The sequence below is a fragment of the Acomys minous genome (genome assembly GCF_964271855.1).
Source record: "Acomys minous genome assembly, chromosome: 9".
Classification (NCBI taxonomy): domain Eukaryota; kingdom Metazoa; phylum Chordata; class Mammalia; order Rodentia; family Muridae; genus Acomys; species Acomys minous.
This window is the reverse complement of record NC_140490.1, coordinates 62,856,201-62,876,767: the sequence shown is the minus strand read 5'-3', so window position 1 is coordinate 62,876,767 and position 20,567 is coordinate 62,856,201. Positions and strand designations below refer to the sequence as shown.

At 43.6% G+C, this 20,567-nt stretch overlaps 1 protein-coding gene across 4 annotated transcripts in view; it reads left to right on the top strand.

The window, feature by feature from the left end:
- The window catches only part of LOC311604894 (type-1 angiotensin II receptor A), a 42,119-nt gene extending 36,264 nt beyond the window's left edge, over positions 1 to 5,855 (top strand). For 3 of the 4 annotated variants that reach the window (XM_084795102.1, XM_084795104.1, XM_084795105.1), the window contains one exon: positions 3,867 to 5,855. In XM_084795102.1, the coding sequence (XP_084651228.1) occupies positions 3,917 to 4,996 (1,080 nt within the window). In that variant the 5' untranslated portion in view covers positions 3,867 to 3,916 and the 3' untranslated portion in view covers positions 4,997 to 5,855. Of the gene's footprint in view, positions 1 to 2,594; positions 2,741 to 3,866 lie in introns of all 4 variants that reach the window. The other variant, XM_084795103.1, reaches the window with a different exon arrangement.
- Positions 5,856 to 20,567: the final 14,712 nt, after the last annotated feature.

The window sequence follows — 20,567 nt, the reverse complement described above, 5'->3', positions numbered from 1 at the left end:
GATTGGGATAGATACTGGGACTTCCTATTGGGACTCCAGGTGAGAGAGGTATGGGAGAATAGGGGAAATGGAAGGCCCCCGAGGGTCCTGGAACCCTACAAGAAGACCATCAAGGGTGGTGGATCTAGACCCAGGGGAGTTTGCTCAAACTACTGTACCAACCAAGGGCAATGCATGCAGTAAACCTAGATTCTCTATTCAGATCTAGCCAATGGATGGCACATTCTCCACAGTTGTGGGGACTAACTCTGACACTATAGTGTCCTCTATTTGACCGCTTCCCCTTGATGGGGAGGCCCGGTGACACTCAGAGGAAGGGTAAGCAGGCTACCAGAATGAGACCTGATAGGCTGTGATCATATGGTGTTGGGGGGGAGAGGTGTCCTTCTGTCAGAGGTCTAGGGGAGGGCAAGAAGGAGAAGAGGAAGAGAGGGTGGGAACAAGAAGATACATGTGAGGGGATAACAATTTAGATTTAATCTGAATAAATTATTTAAATACTTTTTTTTTTAATCTGGAGAACTGTGAACAGAAATGTACTCAAGCTAATTGGGTATTAATAACAGATCAAGTTCAACATGGTGAACCAGTGATTTTATTGGGCTTACCTACAGGAGTATGGAGGATGGGTTACTCAGAGGAGCACCAGTGACCCCACAACAGCTGCATCATGGCAAAGCGAGTGACGATGTCCTCATCTACTCAAGGACCTCTTATAGCCACTTGCAGTGTGGCGAGCAGGAGGAAGCATCAGCTGGAGTATCAGAGTAGGGTCCTGTGGTCCTTCCCTTTTTCTATCACGGAGCACTAATACCATCACTGTGATATCGTCTTATCTATCACTGCATCACTGAATTGTTCTGCCTAGTTCTTTACCATGGTTACCGGGGCAAAGGTTCTCTTGATACCAAGACTTATGAGATGATTGTTTCATGCCTAGAGGAAAAAGCCATTTTTCCTGTCTTCTGTTTTCTCCCTCCCTCCCTCCCTCTGTCCCTGGCCCCCTCTTGTCCCACTCCAAAAACTTCTGATATATTTTCAGAATCCTATAATTGAAAACTTTGAGTGATTATGTAAAACCCAGGAGGGGCATATTTTCAGGAAACTTCAGAGAATGCCTTCCCAAGCACCTGGTTATTCCTTTCCTGAAATACCCCTAAAATCACTTCTAGCTCCAGCACTCTGTAAAGACATGCCTTGTTGGTAAGCCTTGACTGCTCTCTGCATCTGGGTCCTTGCTGCGCAAATGATCAAGCTCATAGTTAAGCCCTGAACCATCTTGTGGAAATCAACAGCCAGTCAATTGGAAGTCAAAGACTAGACACTTTCAGCCTGTATATGGTGAAGAGGCAAGGAATTAACACTGTGCCCCATGACTTCAGAGGATATTGGCATGTATATGCCACTTCTGCATGGGCTCTTGTGTGTGCCCCTGAACAAAGAGATGCTATTGGGAGGTTGTTTCCAAAGGAACAAGCAAGTTGGGGCAGAAGAAGGGTTTAGAAGCTCAGTGGTCATGGTGTGCAGAGGATGGGGCCTTTTATGTCAGATTTCATGGGCATTTTGGCTCATGGGCGTAGCTTGTGTCTTCTTTCGAATGCTCCCTGTTCCCTGTAGCTCTCTCTACATACAACTTCATGCATCATGTATCTCCCTGCCTTTGTCTCCATTAGTAGTGTCCATTTTACTATCGTAATGAGCCACAGGCCTCCTTCAGACTCTTTAGGGTGTCTCTGGAGAGCTTCTGCCTGCTGCAGCAGCCCCAGCCAGACCTAGCAGCTGAGCAGCTGAGCGCGTTCACTCTTCCTCTTTGTTAATAGGTTGTCCTTAATTGCTAATTTTGCAGCTCTGGGCAAAGCCTCCCAGATCTTATTCTCTGCTCTACTTGTACCTCCTAGTGCACCCTCATACTGAGCAGAACTTCCTACCCTTTCTTAAGTCTACAGATACAACAACCAAAAGACAGCTATTCTGACTATAAGGGAGGATACTAATAATTTGTATTCCCAAGTAGAGATTGTAAAGTGAAATAAATTGTTTAATGAGTAAGACACAGATGTGCTATGCCTCTGAGACTAAAGATTAATTTGATTACATTGGAAACAACTTTCAAGTTACTCTGAGTAATTAATTTCATTTTTTAACCTAGTAACAGTATTTCCTGAAATGTAGTTTGTGCTTCCAATTGAGTTTCTTTATCTGCGGACACACTCACCCGGACCACACTTCCATTTCTTCCCACTGTAAATGGAGATCACATACATGGTTGTTGTTGTTGTTGTTGTTGTTGTTGTTGTTGTGTGTGTGTGTTGGGGGTCAGTTCTTAGTCTCATATACAAGTGAAACTGAAAATGGACTGACAAATAAATGAAGACAGTTTGATTATAGCTTGAGAAAAACAACTGGGCAGAGATCATGGAGGCTTTTGGGAGGAAGGACCTAGCTAAGAAGAGAGAAAGTCATGTGTTTTTTTTTTAAGTTAGAGTCATGCTTGCAGTGGACACATGTGGATGTCAGAGGACAATCTGGGCATCCTCAGGTACCTCCACTCCTTGAGACAGGATCTCTCATTGTCTTGGGATTTTGCTACACAGGTCAGGCTAGCTGGCCTGCAAGCTTCCAGGGATCTGCCTATCTTCGACTCCCATCCTGCCATCTCTGGGATTAATAGCACATCATACTGCATCTAGCTTTTTATGTGAGTTCTGAGGACCCACATGCAAGTCCTCTTGTTTGCAAGGCAAGTACTGTACTAACTGAGCTATTTTTCAGCTCCCATTTAGATGAACTCTTAGGATAGGACACAACAGTGTGGTTTTTGTGTGTGTGTTTTTTGTTGTTGTTTTGGTTTGGTTTGGTTTCAAAGTCTTTGGAGAGTTTAGAAAGTCATGTCTCTACTTATAGTGTGTGACTCAGTTCCTGGTCTTTTGAAATCATGTATTATAAATAATGAGAGAAAAAATATCTATGAAATAACTATGTTTTCTTGGGAGGCAATAGAGTTCTCTTGATGGACATCAGGCAGAACCTGTGCTCCTACCTTCATCCTTTTCATTTGCTACTATAAGCTTCAGGAGAGGCAGCTGTGTTGTGCCGTCCCCTCCCCCCACCCCACCCCCTTGCCCACTCTCTACCTTTTTGACAGGTATTTCAAATTCCAAGAACGGGCACCTGTAATACTGTCTCCTTCCATAAAATCAGCATATTAAAAGGAGCTGGGATCTGTATTAGCTACTGGACTTGTTGCTCTGACAGAAGCCCTGGCAAAAGCAGCTTGAGGAAAGAGGGCCTTATTTTGGCTCACAGTTTCAGAGCATAGGCTGCTCTAGGAGGGAGGCATGGCAGCAGCCGCGGGAGGCAGCTATCCACACCGCGTCTTCAGTCAGTGGATGTTGTCTGCAAACTTTCCCCTTTTAAGCGAGTCAGGACACCAATTCACGGAACAGCACCTCCAACAGTTAGGGTGGATTTCCCTCACCTCAATTACCTAGACAACCCCTCATAGATATACCCAGAGGGCTGTCGTTTTCTTTAGTGAGTTGATGTCCTGTCAGGTTGACGTCTGCACTAAGAATCAAAAGTTAATTATGGTTAAGACTATGACCTTCCTATGATCTTCAACTTGCTAATGTGTAACTGGAACTGGCCACTTTGCACTTCCTTAGCATACACTCTAGGATTTAAGTGGGCTACGGTGGGCTGTATCAGTTTCTGAGGTTCTTCAGAAAATACTGTCTAATTTCTTTTTTCCCCAAAGAGTAAAGTTGGACTACTGGATTCGTGGTTGAGAATAAAAAATCGCTTATTTACCACTGGAACTTAAACCTTTAGCTTCTTAACGCCCTTTGGATTTCTGTTTTCTCCAGGTGCATTTTGAACAGTGTCTGCGGCCAATTTAACCCAGAAAAAAAGCAAAATGGCCCTTAACTCATCTACTGAAGATGGCATCAAACGAATCCAAGATGACTGCCCCAAGGCTGGCAGGCACAGTTACATTTTTGTCATGATCCCCACACTCTATAGCATCATCTTTGTGGTGGGGATCTTTGGAAACAGCTTGGTGGTGATTGTCATTTACTTTTACATGAAGCTCAAGACTGTGGCCAGTGTCTTTCTTCTGAACCTCGCCCTGGCTGACTTATGCTTTCTGCTGACTTTGCCGCTGTGGGCCGTCTATACCGCTATGGAATACCGTTGGCCCTTCGGCAACCACTTATGTAAGATTGCTTCGGCCAGCGTCAGTTTCAACCTCTACGCCAGTGTGTTCCTGCTCACCTGTCTCAGCATCGACCGCTACCTAGCCATTGTCCACCCGATGAAGTCCCGCCTTCGCCGCACGATGCTGGTGGCCAAAGTCACCTGCATCATCATCTGGCTGCTGGCTGCCTTGGCCAGCTTGCCAACCGTCATCCACCGAAATGTGTACTTCATCGAGAACACCAACATCACGGTTTGCGCCTTTCACTACGAATCTCAGAATTCAACCCTCCCCGTAGGGCTGGGCCTGACCAAGAACATCCTGGGCTTCATGCTCCCGTTTCTCATCATCCTCACCAGCTACACTCTGATCTGGAAAGCCCTAAAGAAGGCTTACGAAATTCAGAAGAACAAGCCAAGAAACGACGACATCTTCAGGATCATTATGGCGATTGTGCTCTTCTTTTTCTTTTCCTGGGTTCCCCACCAAATCTTCACGTTTCTGGATGTGCTCATTCAGCTGGGTGTCATCCGCGACTGCAAAGTCGCCGACATCGTGGACACTGCCATGCCCATCACCATCTGCATAGCGTACTTTAACAACTGCCTGAACCCTCTGTTTTATGGCTTTCTGGGGAAAAAATTTAAGAAATATTTCCTCCAGCTTCTGAAATATATTCCTCCAAAGGCCAAGACCCACTCGAGCCTGTCTACAAAAATGAGCACGCTTTCCTACCGCCCTTCGGATAATATGAGCTCATCGGCCAAAAAGCCTGCGTCTTGTTTTGAGGTAGAGTGACAGGTTCAAAGCCTCCTGGCAAAGTAACGCCCTGACAGAAGCCAGGGCAGCATCTGATGAAATGGCTCGCTACCAAAGGAACATTCACCCTGGCCTCAGGATCTAAGCAGAAAATGCGTTCAACAGACTGTATGTGTTGTCTAAAGCTCTAAAAGAAAGCTTTGACAAACCACCGAGCAAAGCTCCTCCTTGCTACATCTTGCGTGAATACATGATGGCGGCCCAAAGAGTCAGGAGCTGGACAGATTTGTGGAAAACAATTTGCTGGCAGAACTGCCATCTCACTAGTCTCCTTTTGCTATGTTCCTTTTGAATTCCACATGAAGGTACGTAGAACATATTAAATATTTAGACAAGCGACAAGAGACGAGAGGTCAATATTATTTGTTCTGCTCACTTCCTAGAGGGCAAGGAACCTTTTTTTTTTTTTTTTGTCCCCTCAGTCATTAGCAATGGCGACCCACTTGTATCTGTTACTACACATATTGTGCAAAGATTTGCTAAGCTGTAGTTACCAAGTTTCAGGACCCTTTTGTAAAATTAAGCCAGTGTCTTAGAAATGTGTACTGTCCCTAAACAATGCCAGCTAGTGGTGTATTTATGTAGCAGTGTTACCAAAGTCATACATCAAAGTCACACTGCTTGTAATAACTGTGACTTCCTAAGTACAGCAGCTTTATTTCAAATCTGAAACGTGTATACAGTTGGTGGTGAATAGACTATGTATCATACGATCTGCCTTGCTCTCTAAAAAAGTATGTATTCTCACATGTATGTACATCTATATCTCTAAACCGTTATTTGATGAAAATCTGGCTATGTATGCTACCTTCAAATAAAGTAATTTTATTGTAATGCATCTAATCTTCATTATTTCAAATAGAAGCCAGTCTACTTTTTACAATGACATGGATATAAAGTACAAATGTATTTTTACTTTAAGTTTGATCTTGTTGATGATTTAATATAGTTAGATACAGGTTTTATATCTCACTGTTGAAGAGATCAAGAAGGAACCAGGTTGTCTTGCTGAACAATGTAGGACAGACACACCATTTTGAATTTTTGAAGTTATTCATACAGCAACCAAGACATTTTCATTGCTTATAAAATTAAATTAAAACATTGTCTTACTCATACGTTTTTAAACAATTGGATGTGTCCAGTTATATACATGGTCATTGCAGGAAATTTAGAAGCTCTAGAAAGCACAAAGTAATAGGGATACCTAGTTCTTCAGTGCAAAACAAAACCCATTCATTTATTTTAGGCCACAAATAAGAAGCAGAGTGATTTGAAATGGTCAAGTCTTCTGAAACCTCAAAGCCCACCCCCAGTGACATATTTGCTTCACCAAATATGTCACAGCTCTTATTTTCTCAACCCCTGCCCAGCCACCAACTGGGGCCTACGTTTTTGTAATCATAATCATCATCTATTCATACATATGTAAATTATAATGCTGGACTCATAATGTCTATGCCATTCTGTGTACAGGTTTGTCCTTTGGTATCATTGCATAGTACTTAGTGTCCCATTAAATCTATTTCCTTAAACATGTTGATACTATTACAAAATACAAGCACACCTATATAAGTATCTTTTATTTTCCAGATGCAATAGTTGTTTTAGAGGCTTATTGCTTCCATCTGCTAGCCTAAGCCCAGTTCTGGAAGCTTCTAGACTCTGTACAATCTAATCTAGGCCTAGAATGCTTTCAGCCTCTGAGACTTACTGCTGAATAAGCTCATTCTTTTTGGTTCTTTCTGAACTGGCTGGCTGGTTCAACTCAGCTGTTCTACCTCAAACTCCCCTCCAAGCTGAGTGACTCAAACTGACTTCTTTCAGATTCTGACTGAATTGCTCTGCTTGGCCTCATACTAACTCTAGCAATCTGTTCTAATCTGGCTCCTTCTCACTTTCTGGCTTGTTCTGTCTCCACCTGTGTCTAGTTTGTTCTCTTTTCAACCAGTCTCTGTAAAGCTCTCCTGGTAAAACTGTCTCCTCTACACACACACACACACACACACACACACACACACACACACACACACACACACCCTGCTCTCTCTTAAGTCTTTTCTCTCTCTTCTTAGTGGGAGTTGAGCTTATCCTATTCTGTCAAGTCTTTCTCTGATTTGTCACTTTGTCTGCCTCAATTAGACATCACTTTCAAACAAAAGCTGCCTCCTTCTTCCAACTAACTTAACCTTCATTTTGGGGGTGGGGTGGGGTGGAATTAAAGTTTGTACTAAGGATATGTCTGCATTCTAGCTGGATCACACAGACCTAGAAAGTCTTTGGCCAAACCATGTTGCTGTATTAAAATTCCTCTACACACACCTGCTATAACTATGAAGTCACAGAATTGGAACATTTACCATTTTTTCTAAAAATTTTTGGAGCACCAGAAACTACACTGAGCTCATCATTCACGTACATGAATCTGATAAACTCCTCACATCCCATGAAGGAGTAAAACTGAGGATGCGGTTGTAAACATTGCTCATATTCCCAGTCTATGTGGCCAAATATTTCCCAGAAAGCATAGCACAATTTATATGCTACCGGCTGTGTTTGGCTATAGCTCATGACAACCTCAGTAGAAAAGAATCTACCTAGTGTAAGAATCCAGGTGCCACAGGCTAGGGTAGGGAACAGACGAGGCCAGAATGCTACAATGGAGGCAACTATCTATTCTTTACCTTAGAAGCTTTTACTGTTCCTACCCCAGGTGTGCTGAGGTATCCTTTCTGGTCCAATTAACCGTGTGCAAAGGATCGTGTAATATGTAGAATAGTTGGTAGATACTATAGGCAAGGAGGTCATTTAGAACCATATTAGTGGACAGGACAGAACCTCCATCAACAAATCATCTCAATACTGTTCTTGGAAATAAATGTAGTTCCACACGCTTCATGTCACTGTTTTCTTGTTTTATTTTAAATTTCAATACAATGCTGGCCACTTATTTCAGTGTTCTTTTATTTTCAAAAAGGGTTGTGTAGTAGTTTAAATGAGATGTCTCTCATACGTCTCAGGCATTTAGATTTAGATACCTGGTCACAGGTGGTGGCTACCTGGGTGGGGGTGGGGAGCTATCAGGAGGTGTGGCCTTGCTGAAATAAGTATGGCACTGGGGTTGGGCTTTGAGGTTTCAGGAGACTCAGCTATTTCAAGTCACCCTTCCTGCTTCCTGTTCATGGATGGAGATGTGAGCTCCCAGCTGCCGCTCCAGAACCATGCCTGCCTGTCTGCTGCCACATTGCCCATTTAGTTGGCTATAGACTCTCACCCTTTAGAACCGCAAGCCCTCGAATAAACCATTTCTTCTGTAAGCTGCCTTGGTTATGGTGTTTTTATCACAGCAGTAGAACAATAGCTAATACAGCTTTCCTCCAGACATTAAATTCTACTTCATCTCAAATAAGATGCTATGATTCATCTTTTCATGAGCATGATTTTTAGGTTTATTTATTTGATGTATATGAGTGTTCTATCTGCGTGTACACCTGCATGCCAGAAGAAGGCATCAGGTCACGTTATAGATGGTTGTGAGATACCATATGGTTGTTGGGATCATGAATGTATTTAAAGTGAGTACACTACCTGTTTTGGAATATAAAGGGACAAAGATAAAGATCCCAGGTGTTCCATGAAATGCAGGAGCTACATAGATCCTGTCTTACCATTTTGGTTAATAATTCACTTATTTGTTGATTCAGTAAATTATTTATATGCACCTAGTCTGTGTTGGGACTTGAGAGTTGTACAACTCCAGCTTCAAGAGCATTAACAGGCCTTTCCATAGTTTGTAAGGTAGCCAAGTAAGAGGTGGCTGGACTGACAAGCCAGGAAAGAGCTCAGAGTTTCCATATGACATAATTTCAGTTTCATAACTTTATATGCTACTGCATTTCCCCCAACAATACACATCAAGAGAAGAGAAAATGAAGAGAGAGAAGAGAAGAGAGAGCAGGATCAAGTATGCCCAAAGAGAAGTAACAGAAAAGGAGCCCAGAAAATTGCAGATATGTGTATGAAGGATAGGATCCTTGAAGGCAGAAAACAAAGTTAATCAGGAGAAAGACAGAGGAGGGGACAGGAGGCTGGAGGCAGCCAGTGCCTGCTTCAGACCATGGTGCAGACCTCATAGGAGGACCACACACAGATGTCTGGGGACCCGGGGCCATGTTGGATTTAGGCCTAGACCAACAGGGGAAAGAGGAAGCCAAAATATCAGGGAGAGATGCAAGCTATAAACAATGGTATGTTCATGATACAGCTGTACAAATTTTACATATTACACGCTGCATAATAGGAAAGCACTCCTTTAAGTCAGGAGGTCCCAAGGAGATTAAAAAATATGTAGAAAGGGAATAAGGAAATGATAAGGGTATTCCAGCAAATAATCAGAGAGTCAGATTTTCAATTTTATTATTCTTTTTACTGAGTCAGGTCCAATTTTCTTTTGCTGATCAGAGGTCTAGCTTAGTGGTATGATGTTCAGTTAGCAGGCACAGGGCCCCTGTTTCTTTCATGATTGCAAAACCCAGTATCTATAATTGCATCCACTTTTGTCTATTTGTGAAATAGATTTCTGTGGTGTCCCTATCCTCTTTGAATGGAAAATTTTCATGTCATCTAAGGGCAGGATTACTTCAGATTGAGCCATTTTTTTCTATCTAACTCCATCCCTAGGCCACAAAAATGAATGCAGGTTGGACATGGTCCATTGATAGCTTCGCAAGGATGTTCAAAATAGGGCCTGACATAGACAAAGCCACCCAGTGAGGCCCATCCTTCTGCAACCTGCATGTGTACCCAAGGGATCCAGATACATTCTGCAGTGAAACAGCCACACTTATAGAGTAAAGATGGTGAGCTCTCTAGATGGTTTCCAGTGAGCTGGGTATACTAACTGCAGTTAATATATCAATATATGTGTAAGAGATAATGTATCCATATGTATCATATTAACTATGGCAGATGATGGATCCTATAGAAGTTTATCCTAAGCAAGGCAGCTGAAGGTTTCCACACACGTGGCAAATTTTTCTGATTGGCTTTCTTCCTGATAAATGTTCAGATGAGAGGTGACAGTTTTGAAAGTATCTGTTGAGGAAGGAGAGCAGTTGAAATCTGGCTCTTCATCAGTTTCTTGTGAAAGTCTGAGTTTTACTCAAAATGCAGGTGAGTATCTGTGACCAGTTAGTTGGGCTTATTTCAAAGCAATACGTTTAGTACTCTGAGCTACAAAGTTGGAGGGGCTTAAGAGCTCTGGGAATGAGATCATTTGTTAAGTCTCATTTGCTTCATGTGTGTTTTATCTCCCAAAGTAATTTACAATTGCCAAATGGAGTATATTGTACATTAGGAAAACATAGAAGTGTTTGCACTTGTGAGATGCAACTTTGGAACCTACTAGCTTCCGAGCACGAGAGTGACGTTAACAGAGATGTCAAGAGAGCTAAGGTCACATGTCTGACACCCACCTGTGTCTTTATGGATAACAAATAATAAACCAGCATTCATGTTTTAAAGAAAATATTACATTTTTACTTACTGTGTGGATATACATGCACGTGTTTGCCACAGTGCACGTGCAGAGGTCAGATGATAACTGGCAAGGATCGATCATCGCCTGCCACAATATAGGTACTGGGGTTTTGAACTCATATTCTTAGGCTTGGTGGCAAACACATTATCCATTTCACTCTGTTCACACACCAACCTCTAAAGGACAGAAATTCAAAGATGTGTGACTTTGATCTACATGTAGGATTGTAATTGATTTCCCCTCTAGTGTCTAGCACATCATTCACTGGCCATTCAACAAGAGTTCTATCATCAAAGTTCTGCAACCCCTTGGTTTATGTCCAAGTGAAAGAGATGTGGACTAGCCTCTTTCCTATGTCACCTTGTGAAGACAATTGTGGCCTAGATATCTAAGTGTGTGTGTGTGTGTGTGTGTGTGTGTGTGTGTGTGTGTGTAAGAGCTATAAAGGGATCAGTAAGTACATGGAATTGAGAATCTGACAACACCTGCTGTTATAAATTACTGTAGCTGAGATCCATTCCCTGATGTGGCACAGTGAAAACATATTGGCTGTCATAAATCTAATTTGAAGCATAGAATCAGAAGGAAGGAAATGAGCATCCATTCCACCTGGCTGTCCAAACAGATGGCCATCATGTGGCTGCACCTCCCCCACTAGACCCAGCAGCTAAGAGCAAACACAAGATTCTACCTTGCCCAAGCCCAGTAGAAAAATGTCTTCATCAAACCAAAACTCATCCTGCTTGAGAAATCATATAGTGAGGTTAAGAAGTGAACTTCTGTGATCAGAAAGAGCCAGAATTAGTAACTTGGAATGAGTTTGTGTAGCTTCAGTAACATTTACCTATGTCATTCACACACACAAAGGCTTTGGGAGATATCTCTATGAGAGAAAAACTCTAAGAGTTTTTACCCTTTATCAGCATGATAAGAAATTATTTCTCTATTAGTGAGGAGTAAATTTAAAGAATACATGATGTGGCTTTTGAGGCTGTTTAAAGCAAGCTTTTTAAAAATTACAGTTACTTAGTTTCATGAATCCTGATGACAATGGCTTATATGTGCCCCGGGGGCCTAGTTCCTGATGAGAAAGTAGAGACTCTAACCAAACCTGCTTGTGAATTAGGTCATCACAGAACTACTTTTCCAAGCACAGTGAAGTTTTGTTATGTCATCTGGGTACATACAGTTACCCAATGATAATTTTCCAGAAATAAACAGACAGGCCCGCAACTTCCAAAGCCGCAGATTAAAAAAAAAAAAAAAAAAAAGCAGGCTGGCATCAGCCTGAAGCAAGAAGCCCTGCTAGGACTCATCGGAGAGGAGAGAGACACCCAGGCAGACTGTGCTGTGCCATAGCCAGCACCACCTGTGTGACACCAGAAGCCGCAGTGTGGACCCATTCTCCCAGCGGCCTCTTCTCGCGGATGGAGGCTGTGGCGACCTTGCCAAGCTGTGCTCACTGCGCTCAGAGCAGTGTGCCGTCCTGACGATGCGCGGTCAGTTCTCCTTCTGCTCCCCTTCACCCGCTAGTAAGTGGATGATGGGAAAAGAGACCTTTCTACTGATACTACCTTTATTTTATTTTTTTAAAAAAATGTATTAATTTATTCAGATTACAACTAAATTGTTGTCCCATCACTTGTATCCTCCTGTGCGTCCCTCCTTCCCCGCTTTCACCCTATTCCCCTCCCCAAGGTCTAAGACCGAGGGAGACCTCCTCCCCCACCATATGGTCATAGGCTATCAGGTCTCATCTTGGTAGCCTGCTTATTCTTTCTTTGAGTGCCATCAGGCCTCCCCACCAAGGAGAGGTGGTCAAATACGGAGCACCAGAGTTCATGTCAGAGTCAGTCCCCACTGCCTTTATTTTTGAACTCCCAAAGACTCCATCTTCTTCCGGAAATAACCTCTGCTCCCCGTTAAATTACCCACTGAGTGTAGACTCTTTCTTACACTTTGAGCAGAATAAGAATAAGTGTACTAGAGTTCTGCCCTGATGCCAACCACATTTATTGGTCTATGTGATCCCAATGAGACCAACCAGAGCAAATTGCAGGATTTTACCAGGAGACGCTACCAGGGCAAAATGTTGATTTTTTCTCCCCATTATACAAAACCCTTAAGTGAACACAAAAAGCTTTTCCTACCAAGGGAGATGTGAGAATTTCCAGGAACATTTACAGAAAGAATATTAACAACATAATGAAAGGTTGGACGTATTTTTCAGGACATTATTTGAGAATTTCCAGGAGCTAGTACCACCCTTTACGTTTCTGGTTATTTTTTTGTTTGTTTGTTTGCTTTGCTTTTCTCCAGCCAGTTCAGGATGGAGAAAATGACACACTAAAACCCACCTCTCTGAGGAACATTGTCACCATCATGAAGCTCTTCCTGGAGGCTGGCAGAGGATGCTCAGCTCACATGCACAGCTTTGTCCAGTCTTCACAGCGGTCAGTCACGTCAGTTCCCTCATCATCCAAGGAGACACAGAAAAATGTAGACATCTGCATGGTCAGGGCTACAGCATCCCTTGTGGATGCTGATGCTGGCATGAAATGATTTGCTCTGAGACTGCTTTCCCCACGCCCCGTCCCCAAAGAGGCGTCACACATCCTGAATCATATACTCTTGAAAACAGTTGTCCATGACTTCTTATTCAAAATTAATATAATACTTTCTTTTTAATCTTAGGCCACGTTTACTGCATTTCACTTAGAAGTTGTCCTTGAAAAGTGGGTTTCCTGGTGGGAAGGACTGGCTAATCTTACAGCAGCATGCTGAATTTTGTTTATTTTAACTTGATTTGGCCTGATCTTGTATCACATGAAGCAAACAAACACGCTACTGTTGTTAACTGCCTCAGGAATGCAATGCTACGGTCCTTTTTTTTTTTTGTAGCTAAGAAATTAGATAGTGTTTACTACCATGAGGTACAAGAGGAAATTCCCAAATTAGTTTTTAGGATAAAGTTTTCCCTTTTTACAACCTAATAAAATGATGCTCCCGTGAGGAGAGATGGTAGTATATTCTGGAAAGGAATTCCTGTTAAGGCATGCTGCTCAGATTTGTCAATGGACTTAGGTGAGGACTTAGCCCAGCGTGAGGAAAGCCCAAATTGTTGTTTTATTTCAGCTGTACACAGAAAAGTAAGGGATAAAAAAAAAATCAATGACGTGAAGCCTGGGATCACTCTTAGTGACATCATTGAAAAACCCTTCAGAAGAATGCCGTTCAGAACATGGGGACAGGAAGCTGGGTGGCAAAATGGCAGACCTTGTCTCTTGCATCTGGAACTACCACAGGCAGAAAGGGAACAATTACTCACGAAACATTTAAAAATGAAGCAATTCAGCGGCAAGCTGAGGGGAGGATCCAGCTGACAGTCCCTGTGGTAGAGGAATAAGGAAGGAGCCACAGTTAAGTGCTATGGATTAGCTGCAAAGCCGTGTGGTAAATCATGCGTGGGTGTCCACATTTTTACAAGTTACAGTGCATTTATTTTTTTCTTTCTGCTTTTCCTGTTCTCTCTTGCAATATCTCAAACTGTGAACCGCAGCTGCAAAAACCTATTTGGTGGGGAAACTTATGCTGAAAAGAGCAATGCTGTGCCTTGAGTTAGGTAAGCAAATCTACTAGGATTGTACCCAAATCAGCATGCTTTAAAGTCACTGAGGCATGTTAGAAACAAAGTAAGGTGAAGAAGGCGGCATCTTCTAAACGTATGTTGTTACGTGAAACCAAAACAGGACGTGCGATGCTGTTGAGGAGCCATGTTGGTACACATTGTTGTCACGTCTCCATACCTTACGAGAACAAGTTTGTTTCCAAAGCCTCATCTATCCTGCAAACCCTGTGACGTATGGTTGACCGTTTGCCTTATGAAAATGTGTCATCCCAGAAACCTTGGTGACTCCACTTCCACATGGTGCACTCTTATACTTATCTGCTCAATCGCAGCCCTGAGTCCCGAGTCCCCGACTCTTCTGCCCAGGTGCCACTGACCCAGTTATCTACCTCGTAGCAGCCCTGAGCCCTGAGTCCCCCACTCTACCATCCAGGTGCTAAGAGCCAATTATCTCAACAGCTGCTTTTTATCAGCCCTAACCCTTCCCATATGAGGGACCCCCAAAGCCAGTGAGGGGCTGCTCTCTGAAACCCTGAGTTGTAGGGAGGGTAGTTGTTTGGCCAGTTCCTTGTGCACTTCTAAACACAGCTTGTTTTAGTCAGACAATTGTGGAAATGTTTTCTCCTCAGGTCTAACAGTTAAACTCCCGCCTCCATGGAGAGAAGAGAAGACGTTTCCCACCAAGCAGCTAATCCTCAGAGAAGACACTAAGTGCAGAAATGATGTCAACAGGCTGGGGGCTCTGAGGGACAGACTAGCATCAGCATTTGAAGCGAGTCTGATGAAAACTTTATTGAACGAAACCAAAGTCTACTTTTTAAACTCTATTTGTTTTCATGGAGGAATTGAGCGGTCGCCAATGAAAAACACATGAAGGCAGGATAATAATAATAACAATAAATCAGAGAGAGGAACCATGAAAAGACAGAAGCAAAACCACTGATGGTGTGATCTGAGAAAAATACTGGGCTCAGAGTTTCTTGTCATCACTAAGTAGAATACACCCCTAAATGAGCAATCTCCCTGACATTGGATTCCTAAGGCAACTGCTCGCGTGGGATAAATGAGTGGATGAGGCAGTCGTACAATGGATGGTTTTATTTTATTTTTCATTTTTGTACATTCCTCTCTCTCTGTCTCTCTGTCTCTCTGTCTCTGTCTCTGTCTCTGTGTGTGCATGTAATATGTGGTGTGTATGTGCGTGTGTGTGTAATATGTGGTGTGCGTGCATGCGTGCATGCGTGCATGCGTGTGTGTGTGTGTGTGTGTGTGTGTGTGTGTGTGTGTGTGTGTGTGTGTGTGCTCACATCCAGGCTGCACATGTACAGGTCACTGGAGAGTTTTCTGAAGTCAGTATTCTTCTTCCACCATGTGGGGTCAGGGTATCCACCTCAGGCTGCCAGTGTCTTTACCCAACTCAGCTTCAGCTTTTTTGCTGGCCCAATGGATAATTTTAAAGAAACATTTCTCTGTTTATTGCCTGATTCAAATGTGGCTCTTTTGCTTGGTTCTTCTATGAAGGACAAGAGCAAGGGCCAAGTGCAGCGGCAAATGCCTGTAATTCTCACATTCAGGAGGCAAGTTCAGGACCAGCTTGATCTACACAGCACATTCCAGGCCTGCCAGGCCTGTAGAGCAAGATCTCTGCAAAATAAAATTCCAAGAACATGACACCAATGTAATGAGTGTTGGTGACAGAGGACTCTGGTATAGACTCAGCCAGTGGTGTGTTGCATAGACTGATGAGGACTTCCTGGTATCTGTGGGCACTTCTGAGTTTACTGAAACTGTACATGAAATCGGTTCTGATTCCCAATGAACATCGGAGATCTCCAGAAACTTCTGCTGAGTCCTGAAAGAGTGGTCCATTTCCATGGTCTCTTGAATTTCTAATCACATGCACCGCCCCACCCCCTGCCTCAGTTTACCAATCCATGCTTCATTCCATGTGGTATAGACAGGAAACAGTTGCAGCCTAAAAAAGGGAGCACAGAAGACATGGCACATTGACATTATGTATCTTTAGGGTGACACCATTTATGTAAAGAGTCTTCTGTCCCCTTGGGGTATTTCTCTTGTATACAGCATCCTGTGCCAAATTTTAGCCTCTTCTCACACATCCACTTGCTCCTCTGTCCTCTCTCTCTCTCTCTCTCTCTCTCTCTCTCTCTCTCTCTCTCTCTCTCTCTCTCTCTCTCTCTCTCTCTCTCTCCCCATCTCCCTTGGGGAAGCAAAGCCCATATCTAGTTTCTCACAGGAAGCAGCTTAGATGTTTATCTCATTAGCTAGTTATTCAATGTCAGTCATGCCTTCCCTCAGACAGGAATTCCTCACTCCCAACAAGACTGACAGGATCTGTCCTTAGAGAAATTTTCGCTCGCACTCAGATGGAGACACTGTTCACACTGGCATGGACAGGCCAGTGCTTATTAGAAAGCAGATTCAGTATTGATAAGCAGAAAACGTTTTATGAAAGGAACATCTACATGGTTTGATTTATTCAGAATTTCTCCTCCATCAATTCTCATGTCTTCCTACCAATCGGCTACGCCACTTCATGGTGTCCTTCTTGCCTGAGGCTCCCCACTGCTTTCTGTATGTCCAAGACCCTCTGCTGCAAGCGAGTACCCACTCAAGGGGCTTATGCCACACAAGTTTAGGCCGAATTACTTTCTTATATTTATTTATCAGTTCCCTCATGAGCACCTATCATTAGGCCTGTTTTTACAAGTTGCTCATACTCCATAGTTACTTGCTAAATTTAACATCTCGTTCTGTGTATTCTAACTGCCTCCACATCTTTTGATCTGGAGCTGTACCTTCCACCTTCCACCCAATTTATCGAAAAACAGCCTTGAAAATAGACAAGAAGAGATGAGAATGAGGGCTTCCCTGTCCCCAGTGAAGCACTGGGCTGGGGACACTGCCACTGTCCCCGTGAACTCATACACTGGCCCTGCACAAACCATATGCCCTTCTATGTATTTCTTGCTCTGCACCAGCCTCTGGCCCCACTGCCATCTCGGAGGCTAGGATGGGGGGGGGAATGGATGAGAGCCCCAGAAAGAATTTCACCCCCCACCTGCTGGCACGCTTGCCAAATAAAATTTATGTATGTTCAGTTGCTGGGAAGCCAGGAAATAGCAAATGAGCTCCAGTTTAAAAATGTATTAACAAGAAGCAAAGGACAAGGGGAGAATGCTGGTGAGCAGAGCCCGTTCCAGAGCCAGTTGTGAAATTGCTATAGCTGCTGGTGGTGTGCTCACAGTCAGTCCTATGTGCAGGATTCTCGGAGTTTCTCCTTTACAGACCCTGGGCCCACATTACCAACTCTTTCCACCAATCAAACTGTAGCCCTTGGTTAATCTCCTATTTTCTATGTGACTTAATTGTTTGACTCTTTCCTCTTCCTTCCCTTGACCAAGTCATACCTCAACTCTGTCAGAAAGGCTGTAGTAAAGTTTCCTGTGTGAATTTGGGGCCATGACTCAGCAGGTAAGGGCACTTGTGGTACAGGCATTAGAGCTTGCCTTGGGATTTCTCAGACTCCGTAGAAGCTGAATGTGGCATTGCACACTTGTGACTCCAGCCCTGGGGAGTGGAAACTGATGGATTGCAGAGGTTTGCTGGCCTGTCAGCCTAGCAAAGCAACCAAAAAACAGAACACAAACACCAAATGATTTCCAGGTGTGGTGGCACATGCCTATAATCCCAGCACTCCGGGAGCAGAGGCAGGGGGATCTCTGTGAGTTCGAGGCCAGTCTGGCCTACAAAGCTAGTCCAAGACAGCCAAGGCTGCACAGAGAAACTGTCTCAACATCTCCCCAAACAAATAAACACCCCAATGATCTGCAAGCTTAATAAGAGACCCTGTCTCAAAGGAATAAAACAGAGAGCAATAGAGAGGGTACCCAGAGAATCTCTGGCCTCTACGTACATGCACACAGACATGGCAATTCATGTGCCAACATACATCTCTCTCTCTGTCTCTGTTCTATCTCTGTCTCTCTGTCTCTGTCTCTCTGTCTCTCTCTCTCCCACACACACAGAAACACATACACACACACACACACACACACTCACACACACACACACACACACACACACACACACACACACACACACACACGTTTCCTATGTTTTGAAAGGAAGAGTTCTTAGATTCAGCCTGCCTCAACTCCTCTGCTCTATAGATTTCATAGAGGGATCTGTGCTTCAATATGGGCCAAAGCCTCACAAGGAATGAAATGTTGGAAGGGCAATCCCAGAGGGAATGCAGCTTTGGAACAGAGGTTTCCAGGGTTCTTAATATCACACCAAATGTCAGCCCTAAGATCCGGAAAAGGAAATGGGAAGGAATGAAGGGTCAGCCCCCGGGGATCTGGAAAAGGGGAGAAAGGGAAGGCTGCTTTTTGTGGGGTGGGGGCGCGATTAGGAAGAAAAAGTCAGGAATTTTGTTTTATGTGTAAAATGCTGTTTAAAAAAAAGCCTGCCTTCCTCAGGAGCACCTTGTCCTCTTTCCTTCTTCGCAATGACAGCTTCATTCATTCCCGGGCTCACACCTCTCACAGAACAGACACCACACAGCAAAGCACCTGTGGCAGGGAAGATCCAGCCCCTCCCCAGAGCCACTGTGCTCCACAAAGCTTTACTGCCTTAGCTCACTTCACCTAGAATCCTGGGTAGGCTGCAGTTGCTAATGCTCTAGGACAGACTCTAAGGAGTCAGTATGTCTTAACATCTCCCAGGGAATCCTTTTGCCCCTCCTGGGTGGGCTACACTCTGGGTAGTGAGGATCCAGATCAGACTCCAGGCAAAGTCAGAGACTCAGATCATCCATCATCAGCATGGAAGATGGCGTATCTCTCAGCTCTCACAAGCACATCCTTATGGGAGAGCTGCACTCAAATACAACTGGGGGAGGAGCTTCCTTTCCAAAGATGTTTGTTACTTTTGGCACAGTAGCTATTTTGAAAATATTATTTAAGCTGCTTGAGAGTAATAATGGAAATCCAAAGCACTGAAAGCGTTCAAAGTAGACGGCATTTCCAAACCACAGACCAAGGGTCCTGCAGCCATTCTGGCGCTGACTTGGGGTTTCTATGAGGCTTCTGAGTCAGCACACATTGCTGAAGGCCCCACAGCTCTGCCCATGCCATGGAAGTCGTCACTGCTTTAAGGAACGAGTTGCAATTTCCTCACTGGTAAAAAGAATGCAAACAATGTCTCTTCTAGGATTCCATAGCTTAGCCATGCACAAATTCAGACACACCACATCTGGGGACAGAGAGAGCACCATTGATTGCTTTCCCATGGGTCTATCTCCTCTGGAGTGCACCTATATGCATAGCAAGCAAGCAAGCAAGCAAGTAAGCAAGCAAGCAAGCAGAACACTATACTCTCCTGGTCACTAAATATCCTGTGTGCCTCTCAGCTCAAACCTATCATTACAAACACAATTGTGCAAGAGCCCTAAGCCCAGCCCACTTAATGGTTACTCAGAGACCTATGTGATTGTTACATGCATTGAGTTTGATAAATACAGACATCCGAGGTCTAATTAGTCTACTTAAATATGTTGAAGGAAATGATTTTAAGTCTTATATATTTTTAAGACATGGTTTCTCTGTGTAGCCTTGGCTTTCCTGGAACTTGATTTGTAGACAAGGCTGGCCTGAAACTCAGAGATTAACCTGCCTCTGCCACCTGAGTGTTGGGATTAAAAGCATGTACCACCATATTGGGCTCAAGAATATTTTATTTAATTTCCGTACATGCATGTAGTGTGTTTGGATCAAATCCATCCCAATTGCTTCCTTGCGAATTACTCTCTCATCCTCCTTCCCCAACCTGTTTCCTTCCAACTTCTTGTGCTATCTTTTTTATTGCTTCCCAGCCCAGTAAAGGGAGGGAGGGAGAGAGACAGGAGGATTCTGGGGCTTCATGGCTGCCAGCCAGGTACCGTGAGAGACCCCGTCTTGTAAGAATGAGATGGTGAATGAGAGATGGACACCAAGTCTTCCTCTGGCTCCATTTCTTGTCCGCCCATACACCCCCACACACTCATAACAACAAGGGAAATAAAATAAAATATTGATCTTTCTCATAATCACAACTTTCATTACACTTTTGTCACCAGAATTTAACCCTACAGTTTTCTAATTTTTTAAAAAATTTAACAACCCCCAAACTGTTTCTGTTTGTTTTAAGGAAGAAAACATCAAATTTTCCTGGGAGTTGTCATACTAAAAAGGCCGAGTGGGCCTGTAATTAGCCAATGCCAACCACTGCTTTCAATCAAGAATGGGAGAGTCGTGCGAAGATTTACAATCTAACCAACTGTGTTAACCAAAACCAGCTCCCAGGGAACCAGGCCAGAGACT